This window comes from Girardinichthys multiradiatus, chromosome X (assembly GCF_021462225.1).
Source record: "Girardinichthys multiradiatus isolate DD_20200921_A chromosome X, DD_fGirMul_XY1, whole genome shotgun sequence".
In the NCBI taxonomy this organism is placed as follows: domain Eukaryota; kingdom Metazoa; phylum Chordata; class Actinopteri; order Cyprinodontiformes; family Goodeidae; genus Girardinichthys; species Girardinichthys multiradiatus.
In genome coordinates this window covers 11,680,355-11,701,830 of record NC_061817.1, presented here as the reverse complement: position 1 = coordinate 11,701,830, position 21,476 = coordinate 11,680,355, and the positions used below count along the sequence as shown (strand labels likewise).

Here is a 21,476-nt window from a genome sequence, read left to right as displayed (position 1 = left end):
GGTGTGGATGGAATTCTCTATGACAAATTAGGTCACAATCAGTCATTTTCAAATATATTTTATTTAGAGGATGTCAACTCTGACAAACCTTTTAACAAGGAAATAATTCCTGTTAACGCACAGTAATACAAATATTAACATGATCCAGAGTTGACAGCAAACCATTTCACAAACGTATATTAGTGATATATATATATACACACACACACATAAACATACACACTGCAAATTGTGACTGAAATTTTTTCATAAAGACTGAAACACATAAAAGTGAAACCTGCTGCAGCTTCTTTAAAAGAGGTTTTAGTTTATAATCCAGTAAAACAAAACTGGAGGAATTACAAGATGATCTTTTGACCGGGATGTGCCTCCTACCTCATAGCTGATCCTTTTTTTTTTTGATGCACTTTAAGTACTCCCTTTTGAATGATGCAGTTTTAGACTGAAAATGTTGGGAGTTTTTAACTTGTTTTTTTTTTAACGTATTTAAAGATTAGGAGGAAATAAATCAGATTTCTTAGCATTTGACCTGCCAATCACTCACGTGGGCTGATTAAGGGACAACTGACTATTCTGATGCCCGGCTGATGGATTGTTGAGTCTCTGGAGATTACATATAGTGTATTATTTAGAAGATATCTGCAATGAGTAATGAAGGGAACCTAAACAAAGAGGTATTTACAACATAATTTATTTGGTGTTTAATAAGGTTCAGAAAGCAAACACAAATGCCATTAAGTACAACACACTAAAGATGATAAACAAAACCAACAAAATGCTTCTTTTCTCCCTTACATGTTTCTTGGTACATCCATCTACATGATCTGATCTCGTCAGTTATCACCATTAGACCTCTGTACATCTGGATCAGACTATATCCTGGCTCTGAAGCTCTCCACCCAGCTATCTGCCATCCAGAGCCTTGTCTCTGGCTATAACCGACTCGTTAAACTTTATCATCAGCGTGGTGCCCTTGTGCCAGTGAGCGGTGACCTTAGCAGGGAAGCCACTGTGTGTGAGGATGGCCTCCACGATGCCTGCAGTGAAGGCTGCACAGTTCAAGCTGCTGTTCTCTTTGGGAACGGAGATGTACGCGTTGATGAGTGGATCTTTTTCAATGATGTAGTAAGTCTTGTCATCATCATTGGCTTGCTCCAGCTTGTCAGCCTCCTTACCAAATAAGGACTTCCATACGTTAACCTGAGGGAAAAGGAAAAATCTGATTTAGTTTTAAAGAAACCAACCAACTCAATCCTAACTGATCTGAAATGGTTGCTCACCTTGATGAAGAGCAGCATGTTTAGCACTTTGGTCTCCCTCTTCCCGTTCTTCTCTCTTAGCACCAGCACGTCCAGCATGCTGGCTCCAACACCCTGGCCCATTTCTGCAAGGCGTGTCTGCAGCTCGGTCACAGAGTACACTCGGCTCTGACAGTACTGGACCATCTCCGAGAACAGCAAGGCAAAGGTGCTCAGGCTTACTTCAGTCTTGGGCCGGCTCAGAGGTCGCTCGAGAATGGTGGACTTTCCTCGAGTGAACCGTGTGTCCATTTTCTGTTGGAGAATGGTGACAGGGGCAGGATTATACACTTGTGAACATCCAAAGGTTTTGTGACTAATTGTAACAAACCACCAGTCAAAATTGCTCATGCATAAATAGTTTAAGTAAAATATCTCTAGAAGTCACCTGATCATTTTATATTCAACTTAGACTAACTAACTGCTTCTCCGAGGCAATTGCTGATGTCTTTCCGCTCTGACCTTGAGTTAACACACAACTGCATTTAAGAGCAGCGGACTCCTGCTTTTATGGAGGTGCTCACACTTGCCGATGATCAAATTAAGTTCTTTGATGTTAGGAATAACCTTGCTTACTATTATTTATAGATGAGTTTTCACACAAAGACCAGAATGATAAAGTATAAATGCTAATGTCACTTTTCTTAGAATAGGATAATAATCCTCAGTGACCTACAGTTTGACATGGAGTTTAGTGCATTGGGTTGACTGTGGTACATGCCTTAATATGAGCGGTTAGATTGCAGCAGCCACACTTAGATTCAGGGGTTCGACACCTGCTATTGCACACTATCAGCAAGACACCAGAATGGTGACACGTCTACTGATAAACACTGAGGGAAGGCACATCCATTGCATTGGAGTGCCAGATGTAAAACTACTTGTGACCTTCTTTCGGGGCTCTTCGTCATCCTTCTACAGACGGCGACAGGAGCCTCAGCGCTGATCTCTGTAATAATTTCTCTGCCTAATCTAGATTAAATGTGCTAAAAGTTAGAAACTGTTTGAGTTGTCCCCTTAAGAGTCAGGGTTATATAGAGTGTGATCGCTTCTGGGGACCAAGGACTGGAGAAACTCCGATGAGTCTGACCGCCAGCAGGGTGCGGTAGCTCGGACATTGATAAGCATCATCTAGCTGGATTTAATAAGGGAACCCTTCCATGTTGACTTCGTTTTTGTATAAAAAAAACAACAAAACAATGACAGTAGATAATCTATTGTTTTTATTACAACTGATGCTAGTTTTAAATAAGTTGAGGACCTGGAAAATACCAGAACTTGTATACTTTGCCCCCGATACATAAATCCCTAGAACTAAAATAGGGTTTTCATTCTTTTTACAATGACTGTAGAAATAAGCGGCATCACCACGGTTAAAACAGAAAATCACAAATATCGAATCTTTAAGGTTTTAGCTGTAAGTTACACACAAAATGAAATAAACGCCATGTAAAATATGACAACGTAAATTCATGTTAACCTAAATCAAACCGCTGCTTCCTGCTAGGTCCTAGTAGCCTAGCTACAAACAATAACCCAGTAACATCCTTTACTGTAACGATATCAGAGTAATAAAACCTTACACCGTTCAACACGTATAATAAGCAATTATTTTTTTAAAAACAGCTTACTGTAAATAACGTTTTAAGGAGATAAACGCACCGTGGTGTTGCGAAAACAGCTATGTTAAAGTGTTTCTTCCCGTTTTCTTCTTCGTCCTCTATTTAGGTTGCAATTTGCATTGTTCTTTCATTACAATGGCGGTTGGTAAACAACAAAATTGGCGTATTACCGCCACCTACCGGTATGGAATGCAAACTTTTTTTGGAATTAGGTGGCCACCTATCGGATTGGAGTGCGAACGCAAAGGAGTGTTGACTGGAAGGCCGCTCAAAAACCCCCTCATATCTTCTCAGACAAACCAGTCTGTTTGAGATAATCATTAAAGCTTGAGAACCTTCAGATATTTACCTCCTCTGTTGAACTCCATTAAACATCAACCTTTTCTTTCTTCTTCCCATTGTTTTTGCTATATTTCCCTCATTTTCTGTATGATGCTTTTTATTGCCGTTTGACTGAATAGGATTTCTATTTCAATAAAAAGCCTTCTGGTAGTCTCCTTTGCAATTTTGTCTGCTGATTCATTAACTCTAACACCAATATGAGCTGGTGTCCATGCAAATATAAAATTAATTCCGTCAACTTGATTCTTGACAGTGTTTGTTGTATATCCATCAAGATGTCTGATCTACCTTCTGAACAACTGTTTTTAACACTGAGTGATGATGAACTGGAATCGGAACAAAAGATTGATCTTAGAGGTTGATTATCTTCACTGAATAGCGAGTAAGATTTTGCCACCATTTCTCCTGTTTATACTGATAAATTGTCACTTATCCTATTTCCTACTTTCACTCCAAACTTAGGAATAATGAATTCTACCCTGATCTGATCTGCTGTATTCTTTGATGGATCTGTATATATTTTTACATATCCAAAATATCTGTTAATCTTTTCTATGACTGTATCTGAATTTAAAACATTTTTATTTCCTATGTTCTTCTCTAATAATTTTAAATCCACCATTGGGTCTGTGAATATCCATGGTTGCATGACTGGTAATGGTACTATTGAACTGACATTAATATTTTCGATCTGAATTTCTGCAGTGGTCTGATTTATGATCCAACTAAAAGGTTTTGTATGTTTTCTGTATTTTTCCCCAACATGGTTTTAGCACTTCTTGTGTTGGATGGTTTTGTTCATGCCCTTTTAAATTTGCCCAATAGCCAACTGATCCCTTCTCATGCTTAATGGTAGGTCCCTTTTCTGCTAATAAAGATCCTGTGGGTGTTGTTTTAAATGCTCCTGTAATAATGCTCAGGGCCTATTATTCTAGTTATGACAGATTAGAATTAAAATGTATTCTGCCACATAGTGTATAAATGATTTGCTTTGTTTTTATTTATTATCTTTATATATATATATATAATTGTCAATGGTAATTCAGATTTTTGAATAAGTATATTAGTCGTAGATATTTGATTTGTAGAGCAGTGTAAAAGCACAAGAAATTGTTATTTAAAAAATACCGCTGGTCCCGAAGCCATTAGGATAAACAAGGTCATCATTTAATTTTGGTACAGTGCTTTGCAAAAGTTTACATACCTCATGTCTACATACCGCAAACATCAATGCATTTTATTTGGAGTTTGTGTGATAAACATAAAGTGTACTGCAACATACTCAAATAGATGGTAAAACAATCTGTTTCCTTTTTACAAAAATAATCTGAAAGGTGTGGCATGCATTTCCTTTCAGCCCCATTTACTTTGGTTATTTGTAGAACCATCTTCGCTGCACATCCAGTTTCGATCTTCTGGGGGTATGTCTCTACAAGCTTTGCACATTTGTAAACTGTGAAGTTTGCCTATTATTCTTTAAAAGTAGCTGAAGTACAGTCAGATTCAACAGATAGGGTCTGTAAACATCTGTTCTTTCAAATCTTTCCATTGTAGCTCTAACTTTAAGTTTAGTATTTTTGTCCTACATTGAACTCTTTCCCAGTAGTCTGAAGAGAAGCACGATGCTGTCACCACCATGTTTTACAGTCTCAGCTGCTCAGAGCACCTTCTTCCACGTGTTTGCTGAGCTTATGGCTTTCTTTCAAAAATGGCTTCTTATCACAACTCTTCCATAAATGCCAGATTAATAGAGCTGATGACTAATGTTTGTCGATCGACTGATTCTCCTACCTGAGCTGTGACTCTCTGTTGCTCCTCCAGAGTTACCGTGGCCCTCTTGTCAACTTCTCTGAAATAATGCTCTTCTTGGCCATGTATTGGTTTTTAAATCATGGATTGAACCATTTTCTATGAAAGGTTAAAACTTAGGGTATTATTTTATAAGCTAACCCTGTTTTAAACTTCTCCACAACTTCATCCCTGACCTGCCTGCTGTGCTCCTTGGTTGTCATGACGCTGTTCACTGATGTTCTCTAACAAACTTCTAAGGCTTTCAGAGAGCAGCTGGATTCGTACTGAGGTTAAATTACCCTCAGGTGGACCCTATTAGCTAATTAGGTGACTTCTGAAGGCAACTGGTTGCATGGGATTTGATCAGACAGGACATTAGAGTAATAGAGAAAAACCACTTATCATTTTCTATCCAGTTTACAATTATGTATTGTTGTAGTGTTGGTTTATCACATAAAACATCAATAAAGATAATTGAGGTATGTGTAATGTTATAAAAAGTGAAAAAGTTCAAGAATACTATTGTGAGGCACTTCCCTACAAACCCCCACAAAAATCCCATACATGTTTATGTGTTCAGCTTATTCTCATTACCATCATTACCATCGCAGTAATGATGGTAATCATTTTATTATTCTCATTGCCATCACATTTTTTGTCTTGTTCTTCCCTGTGACGTCCACATTGTTGCTGGTTACAGTAAACATGTCCGTCATTGTTATTTAAAGCCCTTTCCTTCTGCAGTGGACTTTTACATATCACCCAGTCAATATCCACTTCCTGTTCTTCCGTTCAAGTCGGCGCAGCAACAATGTATGCAGAACTTTTGTTTTTTGCGCACATATTGTAATTACAGACGCTATTTCAGTCATTTATTCCTTGGGAACATCTGAATTTCCTTAGTGTGCATTCTGTCTCAACCACAGGAACACGTGATTTATGGTTTTGGAAATTCCTCTGTATTGCAGCCAAGATTTGCATTTTTCAGATTAACAATAGCATACATACACATTTCCTCAGAGGGGAGTGGGACTGGTTTGTACATTGGTGTGGCCATGTTACCTCACATGGAGCTGCCACATTAATGACACAAACAAAATGTGTGGGATTTATTACAGAAATGGTAAATTTCTCCAAAATGCCCATGTCTGTCACACAGAGAGCTATTGTGACAGACCTGGACAATGGCAGCAGTCAGCTGTGTGTTTTCCTCACAACTCAGTTAAGGACAAACACCCAGCTTATTTCACAGGTGCCTGTTTCCCACATTGCTCAGGTGGATGCGGGTTGATTAAATGTGTACAGCTGTTGCATAACCTAATGCAAACTCTGCGTGCGGATATCTATAAATGAGAGGGAGACAACAAAGGTGTGCACACTTCAAGCCTGGACCTGAAAGTGTTTACAGCTCAGAATGGACAAAGGCTGGTGGAAATTAACCCTGGTTGTTGTGGTGCTCTTGGTCAGCACATATGCAGAAGGTAAACAATATTTGTTCCTTATCAGTTATTCAACATGCATTGCACTTCGTGATAAAATTATACTTTGGGTTATTGGTAATAATTTCTTGATCCATAAAGCATAAAAACTTTGAAGGTGGTTACTAGTGACTGTGTTTAGGTTGTAGGGATAATTTTGCTTTAGATTAATCGTTTTACAGAACTAACATCAACTTTACTAAAAATAACATCAGCTTAAATAAGATCAGCTTATTTGATTCTCTAAAATAGTGTCAAGCATCAAAGAGCTCCTGACTAGATGTTACTGAGCCAGTTTTGGATCTGAAGGCTAAAATCTTATTGGACCTTTTCCTTTTTCTAATTGATGAGGTTTTATATACTTATATGCTACTGACAATGCAATCATAATCTATTTCCTTAGTGTTTTCAGTAGAGTTCCTGAGTCCATGCAATCATTTCCACCACAAAATATTAAAATTTTTTAACTACCATAATATCATAAGTATTTAATCTAATGCTGAGTATATTCAGTATTGGTTTTCAACTTCTGCCTGAAGGAAGGGAAAATTCTCATCTTTCTCTATGTCTGTTGTTAATTGTTTGAACAGTAGACAAGCAAATAAGAACTTGTGTTTTATTACAAACACAAGCAATGTTGCTTGAACAACGTTAAGTTTGTAATTTTTGCAGTTTTGCTTTTAGAAATAGTATCATTAAACTTGGCCACACAGCAAAACTAAAACAGGCTTCTAACCCCCTCAATACGTTCATCTATTGAAGACTTGGGATGCTCCATTCATGACAATCTGTTTCTCATCTGATTAGATTTCACTTCTATTTTTGTTTGCATGGTTTTACAGACATGGGCTGCACGGTGGCGCAGTTGGTAGCACTGTTGCCTTGCAGCAAGAAGGTCCTGGGTTCAATTCTTGACTGGGGGTCTTTCTGCATGGAGTTTGCATGTTCTCCCCGTGCATGCGTGGGTTCTCACCAGGTACTCCGGCTTCCTCCCACAGTCCAAAGACATGCCTGTTAGATTAATTGGTAACTCTAAATTGCCCTTAGGTGTATGAATGAGCGTGTGCATGGTTGTTTGTGTGTTGCCCTGTGATGGACTTGTGACCTGTCCAGGGTGAACCCTTCCTCTCGCGCATAGACTGCTGGAGATAGGCACCAGCTCCCCCCCGACCCACTATGGAATAAGCGGTAGAAAATGACTGACTGACGGTTTTACAGACATTTCATGTGAGGTTTTAGATAATGTTTTGAGTAAGCTCTTGTTTCCCTCAGAGGACCAGAAAAATAAGGAAATACATTTTGCTGACCCATAGAGAGATTATTTCTGTCAAACTTTGCTTCACTAAAGACAGTGTTATACAGCTACTCTAAAGAAAACATACTTTGAATTAGTCAAGTCAGTTGCTTTGCAAATAAACATAGCCTGGTTTGATATAAATCAGAGAGAAAACATTAAAAACTAGCATCCAGCCTTTGTTTAAAACAAATTTATCTTTGTCTAAAAGAATTTAGTCAGAAACGACAGTAGCATCTAATGTTAAAACTTAAAATGCTTGTTTAAAATGTTTTTGTCAAAATAACACATTAGATTTAGTTTTCTTTTGAAAGTATCATCCAATGTTTACATATAAACCTAGTGTTTAAAACATTTATGTTTCCCAAAGAAACACATTAGCTTTAGTTTTAGCCAGAATTTAGCATTCAATGTTTAAACATGAAACATGTTTAAAACATTTAGTTTAGTCAGAACTTTCACTTTAACTTAGTTTTTGTCATTCAGTCTTAAAACTCAAAATGTATGCTTAAATCATTTCCTTTAGCTAGGATCACGCATCCAGTACTAAAACAGATATTTTAGGCATTTATTTTAGACATAAATTACAACATTAGCTCTATATTAGTTTAGGCAGAAACTAGCATTGCAAAATGCTTTAAGGATTTATTTTTGCCTAAAATGACACATTAGCTTTAGATTTCATCAAAAACTACCATCCAGTGTTAAATTAAAAAACACGTCTAAATTAATAATCCATTGTCTTTACTCGCTTCTTTTCTTCACTGGTCATTGTGCAATAGGCAGGGTGCCCTTTGATGGACTGGAAAGGTCACCAGTCCTGTAAAGGGCAACACAAAACAACTATGCACACACACACACACACACTCATACCCAAAAGCAAGTTAAAGTAATAACCAGTTATTTTTTTGACTATGGGAGGAACCTGGAGTCCCCAAAGAGAACCCAGGCATAGACAGGAGAACATACAAACTCCATGCAGAAAGAACACAGGACCTTCATGCTGCAAGGCAACAGTGCTAACATCCGCAGTAGCTGAGTAATCATTTTACAGACCAGTAATGAGCCACTCTGAGACACTGCTAGCTTAATTCATTAGTCTTTAGAGAACTTCACGTTCAGCTTTATAATTACCTCAATACTGCTTATAAAGGGTTCTTGTGTTAATGACTCAAACATAAATGTTTCTGTCTCCAGCCTCATTTTCACACCACATGAAGGACTTCATCAGGGCTGTAAAGCAGATTGAAGATGAGGACCTGGACTCAGATCCAGCTGCTGTGCTAAAGAGGCTGCGCAGAGCAGCTGGCCTTAATGATGCCTTCATCCAGTACTTCCTTCCAAATGCTGACACTGGCAGTTCTGAACTGCCCGCTAACCTCTCAGAATACTTTAGCAAGGTTTTGCACCACAGGGTGCTGGAAGATGCCAAAGAAGAAGGAGTGGTTCTGACCCCAGACGGTAGCACAGTTGCCCTCGGACCGCTCCTCCTGGGCATTGAAGCTGGCTTCCTATCCAAGACTCGCGGACGAGCTCGAGGTCTCTACCAGCTCACTCTGGCCAAAGATCTTGGTCTTTCTCTGAGGCATGGTTCTTCAGGCACAAATCGCCTTGGACCTGATGGCTGCTGGGACAGCTTAACGTCCCCTAAAGTCTTCACTCTCTCAGACGAACCAACCTTGCTCACCACAGCTCAGGTCAATGGAGGCATGGATGGCATGATACTGGGGAGAGAGGTTTCAGCCAGTTCCAATCTTCTCAAGCTCAGCAGTCTGCTTAATGACTACTACAACCACCAACTAGACAGCAAGGGAATGGATGGAGCCCCACGTCTCATCAGTCGACGTCGCAGAGAGAACTTCAAAGCATTGCTCCTCCCTCCACTGCTGGCCAGACAGGTGGTGAAGTCTGTAGAACTACGGGAAAGGCTGGCAGGACACCCTATGATGGAGGTGAAGACTAAGAAGCAGCTGATGGCTGTTGTGAAGGAGGGATTGAAAACGTTTGTCCACGTGTACATGGGTGAGCATGAGATTAAACCACAGAGGCACTGAAAGAATTCTGTTCTTATTCTGATTTTCCATCAGAATAACAGAAAAGAACGTTGTGAATAATAATCTGATGCCTTTATGTCTTAACAGATTGTCCACCCATCATTTCTCGATGTATGTGGGGTGCTGCGCCGTACATAGGAACACCCACTATGCTGTCCTTGCCTCTGTCCTACTTGTACATCCATCACACCCACACCCCAAGCCAGCCGTGCTTGACCTTTGAGCAATGCTCTGCAGACATGCGATCCATGCAGCGCTTCCACCAAGAAGACAGAGGCTGGGATGACATTGGATACAGGTAAAATCGGTAGCATCGTAAGATCACTTCTACATGTCAAAGGTACACACTAAATTTAGAATTAAATTCTTGTAAAGCTTTGTTGCTGGAGATGACGGGAACATCTACGAGGGCCGAGGCTGGCTCTGGCAGGGAGCCCACACATCCGGACAAAACTCCAAAGGCTATGGCGTGTCCTTTATTGGAGACTACGCAACCCGTCTTCCGTCTCAGAACTCCATGAGGCTGGTGAGAGATCAGCTGGCGTCCTGCGCAGTAGGCGAAGGGCGACTGGTGTCCTCCTACATCCTACAAGGGCACAGAGACGCGGTGAACACATCCTGTCCAGGAGACGCCTTCTACGCAGAAATCAAAGGCTGGGAGCACTATGGGGTACGCAAGAATCCTGCATTACAAAGTAGTGTTTTAGGGATGTTAACATGGACAAAAGGCTGAGCTATAAGAAACGAAGCTGAAAACCTATTGGTTGTGTTTACTTTTTAATGAGATAGAGATTAAAAATAAGCCTTAAATGTAGTTAGGTGTCAGTAACCTACATTACATAAGGATAAGTAGTTACAGTGTCTTGCAAAAGTAATCACACCCCATGTACTGTTATTCAGTCAAGCCAACCCTACACTCTGTTCTTCAATGCTTAAAATCAATTAATGATGCAAATGTTTTGGGGATGGTGTTTGCTTTATTTGTGCCTTGGAATTTTAATAAAACTTAATAGGTTTAATATTCTAAAATATTGGTTATAAAAGTCCTAGATTTATTTCACATTTGTTTTTCTGACATTTCCACTGAGTTTGTAAGGATTTTACTTATGTTTTAGAATGTAACCACAGCAACATATTCTGAGACTGTGCAGACGTGACCAGGTTTGAATGCTCTGTTTCCAAGCAATATCAAATATAATTGTTTTAAGTCCACTGAAATTATTAGCGGTAGTTGTTGTTAAAGTAAAAGTATACAGTGGTGGATATAAAATGGTAGAGACATTTATTTGTCAGAAATGTCTCCTTTCACCAGAGAGGACCGACCCAAAAGTTCAGAGTAGTCTTAAAACCATTAACTCCTTGGACACAAAGTTTAAAGCACACTTTTTAACATCTCAGTAAATACTTAGGTTTTCAAATCTCACCATAGTGAGAGATATTTTAAAATATTTGTACAACAAAACTTGGATTCTTTTCAGTTTACCAAGTTTTGTTGTTGAAGCTTAATTGTTCACCCATTATTTACTAAGAGGCCTAAATTTTCAAGTTTCAAGTTGGAAACATTAACTGGAAGCCCATTAAAGCCACAATTCCTAGTGGAAAAGTCAGAGGTTTCTCACCACCTAGAAATCCATTATGGCTGAGTTTAGAACACAGTGACTGCTGGCAAAATATGCACGTTCTTTTAATCTTTGAATACATAAAATGCAACGATACATTGTTATTATTGTTAGTAGTTAGCTTGTGGAACAATTAGCATATTTCACTGGTTTTCTAACTTGCAACTGAAACATGGTTAAAGTTGGATTTGGTGTCATTCCCAGATCCATCTTCTGACCAAACAGGGAAAAAGGAGCTATTGCCTCTAGCTGCTTCAGTTTATACTGAGAGTTCTTCATATATTGAACTTACTTCTCTATTGAATCATTTCTCTCTGAAGCAAAGAACAATGTGCTTGAACAGCTCGTCTGATATTGCTGTTATTTAGCTTTGTATTTACCTTATAAATGGTAAATAGCTTCTGATAACAACTAAAGACAATCCAAGTACCCGCTGTGGTACCTGTGTCATAATTTGTGACACTTGGGTCTGCTACATTTGTTTTATTAACACAACTCATTAGGTTTTGCCTTCAGGTTTTTGAGAATTAAAGTGTTTTTCACATTGTTGAACAAAAGTAAAAGATTTGTTGCATCACAATGAATGCTACATTTATTTTCTGACATATTTAATTCCTCTTTACAGAAATGAAAACTGTGAGCCTGGGAAGAGGAAGAATGAAGACAAAACATTATACAATAAATATTCTTTTTGTTGCTATGAGTTTATTGTTGCCTAATTCTGTAAAAGTCTTTTAGCTCTTGAAGTCTAAGATTTCTTTAAATAAATTGGTTATTTGCTTCTTCCTATTTTTGTTGTAAAAAAAAAAAACTAAATGTATTGGATCTCCTCAGTTACATCACTGGCTGATATTGTTCACACAAAGTACATTAGCTGCAGGAAAGAGGCAACCTTGCGACACAGTGTAGGGGACCTGGCATGTTGGAGCAGGAATCCATTTAATCCTCTCTGAAAAGGGTGGTAGACTGCAAAATTACCTTTTTTAGTCAGTGAATAAAAACTCTTAATTAATTAATTCAATGAAAATAGTGAGTGCAAAATTTCACAAAACATTTCACAAAACATTTCAGGGAGTAACTTCACAAGACTACCTGCTTATTTATGGTAAGCCTGCTTGTTTTCCAGGATTCACTTGTTTCAAACCTTCCCACAATACAGATGTCCGAGCTTCTGCACCCTGTTGGTGGTTAGACGTCTAGGAGTTCCTCCGGATCTTTCCCCAGAAGCAACCCCACTGTCTAAAACACTTTCTCTTAATGAACGATTGTCAAAACCTTGTCAAACCGTAGGTCATTTACCCTTGTAATTTACGTCAATGAAGATTCTTATCCATATTCTAACAAAAGTGAAAACATTAGAATCATTATGGTGTGTGTGAACACTCATCTATAAGTAATAATAAGAAAGGTCACTCCCAACACAATCCTTTTTTTAAATTTTGTCATAATCACAAACTTCAACTTATTTCCTTGAGATCTAAGTAGTGCATAGTTATGAAGTAGAATAAAAATGAAATATTTAAATAGAGCTACTCTGTAATGGCCAGCAGAGGTGTTTTTAGAGAACATTAGTGAATAATAAGCATCATGAAGACCAAGGAATAGAGCAGCCAATCATGGAGACAGTTCTGGAGAGGTTTAAAGCAGAGTTATTATATTATTGGACAATATCAAAAGCTTTGAGCATCTAGGAGCATGGCTAAACCAATCAACACAAAAGAAGCCACCAAGAGGTCCATGGAGGAGCTGGAAAGATCCACAGCTCAGATGGGAGAATAAATCTGGCCTTTTATAGAAGAGGATGTAAGATTGTTGAATTTCTGATGGGAAATAATAGTAAGAATGTAGGGAACCCAGCAAACCCCATGTGTAAAAGTTAACAGTGCTCAACGTTACCTGCACATTGTGAAACATGGTGCGGTTGGTATCATGCTGTGTGGATGCCTTACTTCAGCAGGGAAAACAACAAGACTGCTCAGGGCTGATGGAGATAAGTACAGGGCTTCCTGGAAGAAAAAACCTATTAGAGGCTGCAAAAAACTGGGGTAAAGGTTCAACTCTGCATGTGTTCCTTCTACTTCCCAATCAAGACATACTTTGTGTTTGTCTGTCACATAAAATGAAACAAAATGCGAAAATGTTCAATGGGCGTGACTACTTTGGTTTCAGACAGCTAGCCTCACTCTATGTGTAGCAGAACTGATATTCAGAAGCAAAGACTGCAATTTGAGGCAGGAAAGCAACTTTAATCTCCATCATTCCTAAACATACCTTAACATCTACTTTGGCTTGCAGCAACATGTCTCCTGTTTTAACAGACAAATTACTGCCTGTCCTAAGCAGATTACTTTCTTCCCGTCAAAGTACCTTGTTCTTGTTGATATTTGAATGGGAGAATTCTAGCTGCTCTTTAAGGGCCATAGAGACAAGAAAGTCTATTTCCGAAGCAAACCATCTACATCGGAAACATTTGTACAGCCTCCTTCTGATTGCTCTATCATGCCAACAGTTGCAAATGTTCCCAGTCGAGTCTGTGTTGAAATCTTATCTTTCGTTGAGATTTCTTTTTCCACCAGCCCCACTGTTGTTGGACTGACTGAGCATTGTGGGAATGCAAACATCTATACGTTCTATATTTCTGAAGATATTTTGAATGCAAGGCCTTTATTGTGTATTTTTGTGCATAGGCTATTTAGCAGAATTACATAATAGCACAATCTTATCTTCAAACACATATTTTGGGATGTACATTTCCTGTTTGCTCCTTGCTGGATGGCAAATTATCAGCATATTTGTAAAAACTTAATGGTTTCTATTTCCCTATGACTTTGTTACCCAAATAAAGGATTATTTCATACTGTTCTTTAAGGTCTTTTTTTAATTGCAGAGGGGGTGGAGGGGTGGTTGGTATACCATTCTTGAAAGATCAACCAATGTTTGCAACACTGTTACTCAAGTAAACTACCAAAAACATCATTTTCATGTAGCTTAGAAACGCAGTGTCTTTGATAGCCAGTAGGGGGAGCCAAATAGTCGTCTAATAATCTGGCGCTAATTGATTTCCAGCATGTACTTATGTTAAACGAATCTATCGACACACACAAAAAAACGTAGCACGTCTTTTCCTCACTAAATTAGGGATCATGTCCAGCAATGTTAATATCTGAGAGCTTACTCTGAAAAATATGAGATAAAAATGTTATTTATTCAATTTAATACCGAAGACCCTAAATTAATAATTAAGGTTACTTAAAAAGCTACAACATTAAAAAGAAACATCACGCTATAGGCTACGCTCTTCTCGCTCATTTGCTTTTTTTTTTTAGCAATTTATTGGTAGGAAAAAATTTCTCCCGACATTTTAATAAAGACGCTTAAAAGTCTTCACACATAACATAAATATGTGTGAAGAACTGCAGCGGTAAAAGTTTGACTAATTAAACTTGCCCCCTGTGGGTTCCTCTAAAGTCTTTCCGTCGCCCTCCCCGCTGACGTTACGCACGCTGCCGTGGCGTGCCTGCGAGCTGAATAACATGGAGTCCTCCGCCTGGCACCTCCGGGGAGGGATCCTATCGCAAAAACCCGAGTAGCGACTAGAGACAAGCAAGTTTGTCCGCGGGAGCCGTCGGAGCCTCCTGCGAGCAAAGCTCCGGTTCCGGACCAGAAAGGCAGAAACTATGTCGGACGGTGCTTAGACGGTGTCAGCCTTGCTGTACGACCCGCAAACCAGGCCAGTGAGTATTCGCTCTTCAAAAGCAGCTGCAGTTTGCTGTTTAGTCTGCACGGATGTGCTGTTGTCCCAATCACCTGACACTGCCTGGATTGATATGAGCTACGTCCTCAGAGGCTAACCCAAGGGACACCTCGATCCGTTTCTCTGCTTCCTAAAGGGGCAGCAGGCAGGGGAGGACATGGGCCTGAATATAAAGGCCACTTATTTATGTAACCATCTGGGCGCCCTATTTGATTCTTAAAGACCAGACATATTGTTAAAAATAGGTCAGACAATGCGAAAACTGGAGCTGGAAATACGATCGGCAGATTCTGCAGAATGGATCAGAATCTGTAATGTTTTTATACTTATTTCCAGTTGTGTGTTTATTAGTGCATGTACATTCCTGCAGCATGTGGCAGTCTGAAAGTTGTTGCAATGAAAAAGTTCAGTTTGGATTCCTTTGTTGACGTTTCCAGAGTCAGAGGATTTTGCACAATGTAGGCAGGCTGTTCGCCGTTGGGACTCCATACTGTTCTCTGGGGGACCATGGAGCCAGATGGGCAACCCCTAACCCCAGGGACCAGCAATGGGCCCCTTTCCTACAGTTCAGCACCAAATCCTATCACCCCCAACTTCCTCAGCTGCAGCTTAGAGGTAAGAATTTCCTCGCCAATGTCATTATTGCTGTTGTTTCCAACATCAGCCAATAACTGTCATTGATCATTGTTCTATGAACTAGTCCTCATGTTCTCCAAATCTGAGTGATGGCTTGATGACTGCTGAGTGCACATGGGACCTAGCTGGAGAGGACAACTCCGAGCAGACCGCTGCAGACCCACAGAGGAACGCACAAAGGAGGCTCAAGTCCTCAGCCTTTCCTTCCTCTCTAAGCTGGGACTCGGACTCAGAGAAGGAAACTCTAGATGGTAACACATCTGTAATAATACTTATATATATTAGAAACCCTCAGCCTTAAAATCGTCCCAAAGTTCAGTCTGCTGCAAAGCTAGAAACAGTTTCAAAGATCAGAGTACCGGTACTTATCATTAGTGATGCACCAATAAATCAGCCTGTTATCAAAATAAGGACATTTCCTGCAGCTTTAGCTGTGACTGGTGATCAACAGGCCTAATACAGTGCCTTGGAAAAGTGTTCTTACCTCTTGAACCTTTTCCCATTTTATCACGTTAAAACCAAAAATCTCAATGCATTTAATAGGGATTTACATAAAGTCTGAAAAATGTGGTGTGTATAATATATTCAGCCTATACATTTCTTTCTACTTCTGTACATTTTTGCCTATTCTTCTTTGCAAAATAACTAGATTGGGATCATTTGTGAAATTCAGTTGTCGAGGTTTGCTACAGATTCCCAATTGGATTTAGGCCCGAACTTTGACTAGGTCATCCTGACACATGAATATGTATCGATCTAAACTATTCCATTGTAGCTCTGTCTGTATGTTTAGGGTAACTGTCTCCTGCTGAAAGGTGAACCTCCTTTCCAGTCTCATGTCTTTTGCACATTTTCTTTTCATTGCTACATCCATCTTCCTATCAACTATAACCAGCGTCTCTTTCCCCGCTGTGAAAAAAAAAAAATGCTTCCCCACAGCATGATGCTGCCACTACCATGGGTCATTGCAGGGTAAAGCAAGTTCAGGGTGATGTGCAATGAATTCTGCCACACTAAGCATTTGACATGTAGGCCAAAAGGTTAAATTTTGGTCTCATGAGATTTGCAGTCATGCCATACTCTTTCCATTTTCACATCATGATGGTTTAAACAAAGTGTCCAAAATGTCCAAAGCTTGTTATGTCGTTTATAACCTACCCCTCCATTAAACTTCTCCACACCTTTATCTCTGACCTGTCTGCTGTGTTTTCTGGTCTTCATGATGCTGTTTGTTTCTCTAACAAACCTCCGAGGCCTTCACAGAACGGCTGGGCTTATACTGAGATTAAATTACACTCAAGCTGGCGAGTTTCATTAATTGGAGGATTTCTGATCCAGTGAGTGACACAAGATTGTCTTTAAGGAAATCCGATTTAAGGGCACTGAATACATTTGCATGCTACACCTTTCAGATTTTTGGTTGGAAGAAAAATTGAAAACCCTGTAGTATGTTTTGGTCTACCTAAGTTTTAATCAAATGTGTTCATGTTTGTTGAAGCATTCCCTTTACGAATGAACCCTTTCTTTTATGTTTAATGTTTCGTCCGTATAATTGAGAAGTTTTCAATCTTAGAAATAACATCACGATTGGCCGGCAAAGATTGGTGCATCTATATTTATTACTTTTGTCCGTTTGGGGTTATAAATGTTTTTTTTTTTTTTTTTCAACCTGCTTCTAGACAGAAGTCTTTGCATTTCACTTTTTATGTAACCTGAGTATGATCACTAGTTTTAAATGTGGATTTTTACCTGTTGAGCCGTGAAGTGATGTTTCTGTGGTTGTGTGCTCTGTCTGCTGTGATGTTGTCAGAGGAGGAGCTACAGAACTTTTCTAACCCTCACGGTCTGGCTACTCACAGCCCAGGATCTCCTTCTGCTGGACTCAGGTGAGGAGGGGATGCACGTGGCTTTTAGAGTCAAAATAATGTAACTAATGTTAAGTCAGATTTGCCAATCATAATCCACGGGGTGTCACCGTTTTCTCTTTACCTCAGATTTCTTCAATGATTCTTTAAATTAAAATAGTCTGCACTGTTATAAAGTCCAAAGTCTAGATTCAAGGATTGTCGGGACTGGAATGTCTCGTTTGTGGCCCCAGCTTTTCTTCTGCTACCTTATCTGGATTCTATTTACCTCAGAAATCAGATCTGGGAATAATGTCACATTCAACTTAACCATGTTCCAGCTGCACAGTCAGAAATTGTTTTGCTCAGAGACAAGGGTTACTACTAGTACAAGCTGATAACAATGTGTTCCTTCATTCTTTTATGCATTTAAAAACTAGCGACATGTTCACTAACAGAGATTGCATAATACAATGTCCCTTGCTTATTGAGATATAAATCATTAGATCTGAAAATAAGCAGTTTATTAACACTTTTTATGGCCAAAGCACTTTGTTAATTTAGTTTTAAAGTCACCGCTGGCGAGGAACCTCTAACATTCCATGTAGGTTATATGCAGTGAATGAACAAATGGTCTTAGTGCCAGTCTTTTCTGTTGGTGATTTATCTTGGCCTAAGGCGCCATCGACCAAGGGGCCTCACTGTAGCAAACAAATAACCATCTCTTCTATTATGCTTTATATTTCCTTTTTGTATCTCTGTCCATGAAAATTCAATGGGCATCCATCAAGATTACTGCATGCAAATTCATAATCAATACTTTGCATGTTTAAATGTAATCTTTTTTTGGCATTTCTAACACAAGCTGAAGTTATTACATTAAGATGGGCACACGCTATTTTCTGCAGCACAAATGTTAACATTATTATTATTAGTAGTAGTAGTATGAGTAGTGATATTTTTCATTATTTTGCATATCCTATTTTAACTGTAACCATTAAATGGCAGGGAACATAAATAGTGAATACTAGGGCTGCAGGATATTAGAAAATCTTGCGATGGCGATAATATTGGTAAATATGATGATGATGATTTCGGGTGTAATATATGTCTATTTTACTCCTTTGCATACATTTTCAGGTTGATTCAAGTGGCGTGATTAGTTGGGTCATTTAAGCAGCGTACCTTTTTTGTCTGAAAGAGATTTAGTTTCCTTGGCTTGTTTTTGGTACACTGTCCTGAAAAATTCCATTCCTTCTCTAAACATGGTGTGTGAACATCCAAAGAATTAAATTTTTGTCTCATCTTCATCAGATTATAATTTCTTTTTTGGATTGGCTTGTCCAAATGTTCTGCAGCACATGTTAATCAAGCTTCAACATATTTTTTCTTCACCAGTGGAGTCTTGTGCATTGAATGTGCATAGAAGCCATGGTGTTTGAGTGCATTATTTATAAAAAAAAAAGAAAAAGAACAATGCCTGGCATATTCCAGGCTTTTCCAAAACTATTTGTCAGAAGTTTTTGGCTCCTGGACAACTCTTTTCATTAGTTTGTTTTGACTTCTCTTTCAGAGATATTGCAAGGAGTAGATAGTCTTGGAGGGTTAATGGTGAAATTATGTTTTTTTCCCCACTTCCAGATTATGTCCCCAATAGTGCTCACTGGAACATTCAGAGGTTTTGAAATGCTCCTGCAACCAATGCCATCAGTATATGTCGCAACAATCAGGTTGCAAGGTTTTCAGAGCGGCCTTTGCTTTCACTTCTTGTAAAAAATTCTTCTTGTGCAATACCTTGGTAAGAAGAAATCTTTTTTGAAAGCCATCAATTTGGACCAAAGCAGTCAACATTAATTTGGACTGCAGGCTAGATTGTTTTCTAAATTCCGAAAGATTTCAGATGGGTTTTAGGCCTTTCATGCCATTTTGCACCTCATTTTCTTTATGTTTTTGATACCTATGCCCCTTGTCATTCCACTGTCCAATACAAAAATTAACATATGGTCTTACTTGTGTTGATTTCTTTGTATGATTGAATTACTTGGGCTGTAAAAACGTCTGGTCAGTAGGCACTTATTAAAAAAAGATTGAATGTAGTACAAAAGACATTTGTGTACGCTGTACTGAATACGTCAACATTTTTCTAAAATATCGATACATTTTTGAATAAAATCGGAAAAACAGAGTCTCATTAAGATTTCAAGAATGAAGGTAATCTTTATAAATAAAAGTAAGCTCTGTGTATTTTCCTCAAGGCTCTTAATGTGAAAGGTTGCAGGAAATTGTGTCTCAATTCATCTGTTGTATTGACACTTTTAATAAAGCAGACTCTAGTCAAATAGTTTTAGGCATAAAGTTTCATATTGTTGTTTTCGCTGTCCTGCCAATTTTTAAGCAAATGCTCAACCTACAATCTAGGCAGTTCGTGAAATTGATTTGTTAACAAGTTAAAATAACAAACCTAACCACTCTGACGACTATGAACATCCTGCTATCTTATGCTACTTTTGTTGGTTCCTTCTGTATGTAGTGACCAAAACATTTTCACCTTGCTTGGATATAACCCCAAAATACAACTGCATTTATCAATTGATGCAGGAGGATGAAAGGTTCTACTTCACTTTCACTGCCTTCTGCTTGTGTTAGTGGTCTAAAATACTGCGTTTGTTAGACATTTAAAATGCCTGGAATTTACATTAGTGTGGTCACGAAATCTGGTTGTGTTGTTCATTTAATTTTAAAATGGCATTACAAACCATGGGTGATGATATAGTGTTGTTCACACAAACACATCAGATCTGACCTTTCATACACATTTAACTACTTTCACCAAGATTAAAACAAAATGCCTTCCTGGGTTCTTAAATTTCCCTGTGACTAGATCTGGTCACAATTACCTCCTTCCCTTGCAGATTGCATCCCAGAATCTTCAAGATATAAATGTTTTTAAAGACCTTGCTGTGATGTAGTGAACAAAAGCTACTTGTTTGGATCCCTGTCCATACATCTGAAGTGTCCTTATACTATAAATGATCTTAATATATCGTTTGAAAATTATGAAAGCTTTTAAAATAACCCAGAATTATTTCATGATTAGTCCTAACTTTAAATGGGTAAAAATGTATTTAACTCTGAAATATGCACTGGTCTCATTCACTAGAATGATTACATGTTGAAAACCTTGAATGTCACAGACTGCTTCAGGCAGGGAGGTATTTCATCAATAAGGACACTTGTTTCCAGTTTATTCTCCCTTTGATGATGAGTATAAATGGTGGTAGTAGTGAAAATAATAGCTTCTGTTTTTCTGATTGGCTGTGTAATGTGATGTCACCACATGTGTCCAGAATTACCAATTCTCTGATTGGCTGATCAGTCCTGGTGATGTCTCCTCTCCAGGAAGCTGTGGCTGCCTGAGAGCAGCTCAGATTAGACTGAAGCTCAGACACAAAAATAATCAGAACCACAATAAGACTTACTCAGTAACCAGGACTGATCAACCTGTCTAGAATTGGTGGGGAAAAATATGTTTGGTAGTATGGTACGCTGCTACATTTAGTTAACTCGGTGTTACTGACTGCAAAATTGACTTGTTTTCCTCACATTTAATGTTTATAAATTGTTTCAGAATCTTAAACAAGGAACGACCAAGACAAAGATCTGGGCCAGAACCCAGTACATTCTGCATTTTTCCAAGTGATCTCAGGGCAGGCAGAACCACTGTTAATACAGAAAAGCCAACTT

General features: G+C 38.7%; 3 protein-coding genes across 10 annotated transcripts in view; 2 read left to right on the top strand and 1 right to left on the bottom strand.

The window, feature by feature from the left end:
- Positions 1–42: 42 nt before the first annotated feature.
- LOC124862605 (trafficking protein particle complex subunit 5-like) lies at positions 43–14,960 on the bottom strand. 4 transcript variants are annotated; one of them, XM_047356612.1, is made up of 4 exons: positions 14,946–14,960; positions 13,395–13,504; positions 1,281–1,553; positions 43–1,200 (listed from the first exon to the last, which is right to left on the bottom strand). In XM_047356612.1, the coding sequence occupies exons 2-4, from the start codon at positions 13,410–13,412 to the stop codon at positions 904–906; spliced, it is 588 nt and encodes a 195-aa protein (XP_047212568.1). In that variant the 5' UTR covers positions 13,413–13,504; positions 14,946–14,960; the 3' UTR covers positions 43–903. The 4 variants fall into 4 exon arrangements, with proteins under 4 accessions (XP_047212568.1, XP_047212570.1, XP_047212569.1 ...); XM_047356614.1 differs by lacking the exons at positions 13,395–13,504; positions 14,946–14,960 and adding an exon at positions 5,054–5,259; XM_047356613.1 differs by lacking the exons at positions 13,395–13,504; positions 14,946–14,960 and adding an exon at positions 2,961–3,102.
- LOC124862604 (N-acetylmuramoyl-L-alanine amidase-like) lies at positions 6,378–12,201 on the top strand. Its single transcript, XM_047356611.1, has 5 exons — positions 6,378–6,534; positions 9,023–9,847; positions 9,967–10,177; positions 10,255–10,549; positions 12,124–12,201. Exons 1-5 carry the CDS (start codon positions 6,468–6,470, stop codon positions 12,127–12,129), a joined length of 1,404 nt encoding a protein of 467 aa, XP_047212567.1. The 5' UTR covers positions 6,378–6,467; the 3' UTR covers positions 12,130–12,201.
- A 48-nt stretch (positions 14,961–15,008) lies between the features above and the next one.
- The window catches only part of LOC124862603 (protein Wiz-like), a 44,136-nt gene continuing 37,668 nt past the window's right edge, over positions 15,009–21,476 (top strand). For 2 of the 5 annotated variants that reach the window (XM_047356605.1, XM_047356604.1), the window contains exons 1-4: positions 15,013–15,232; positions 15,690–15,867; positions 15,953–16,139; positions 17,699–17,774. In XM_047356605.1, the coding sequence (XP_047212561.1) occupies positions 15,760–15,867; positions 15,953–16,139; positions 17,699–17,774 (371 nt within the window). In that variant the 5' untranslated portion in view covers positions 15,013–15,232; positions 15,690–15,759. Of the gene's footprint in view, positions 15,233–15,689; positions 15,868–15,952; positions 16,140–17,698; positions 17,775–21,476 lie in introns of all 5 variants that reach the window. The other 3 variants (XM_047356608.1, XM_047356609.1, XM_047356610.1) reach the window with 3 other exon arrangements.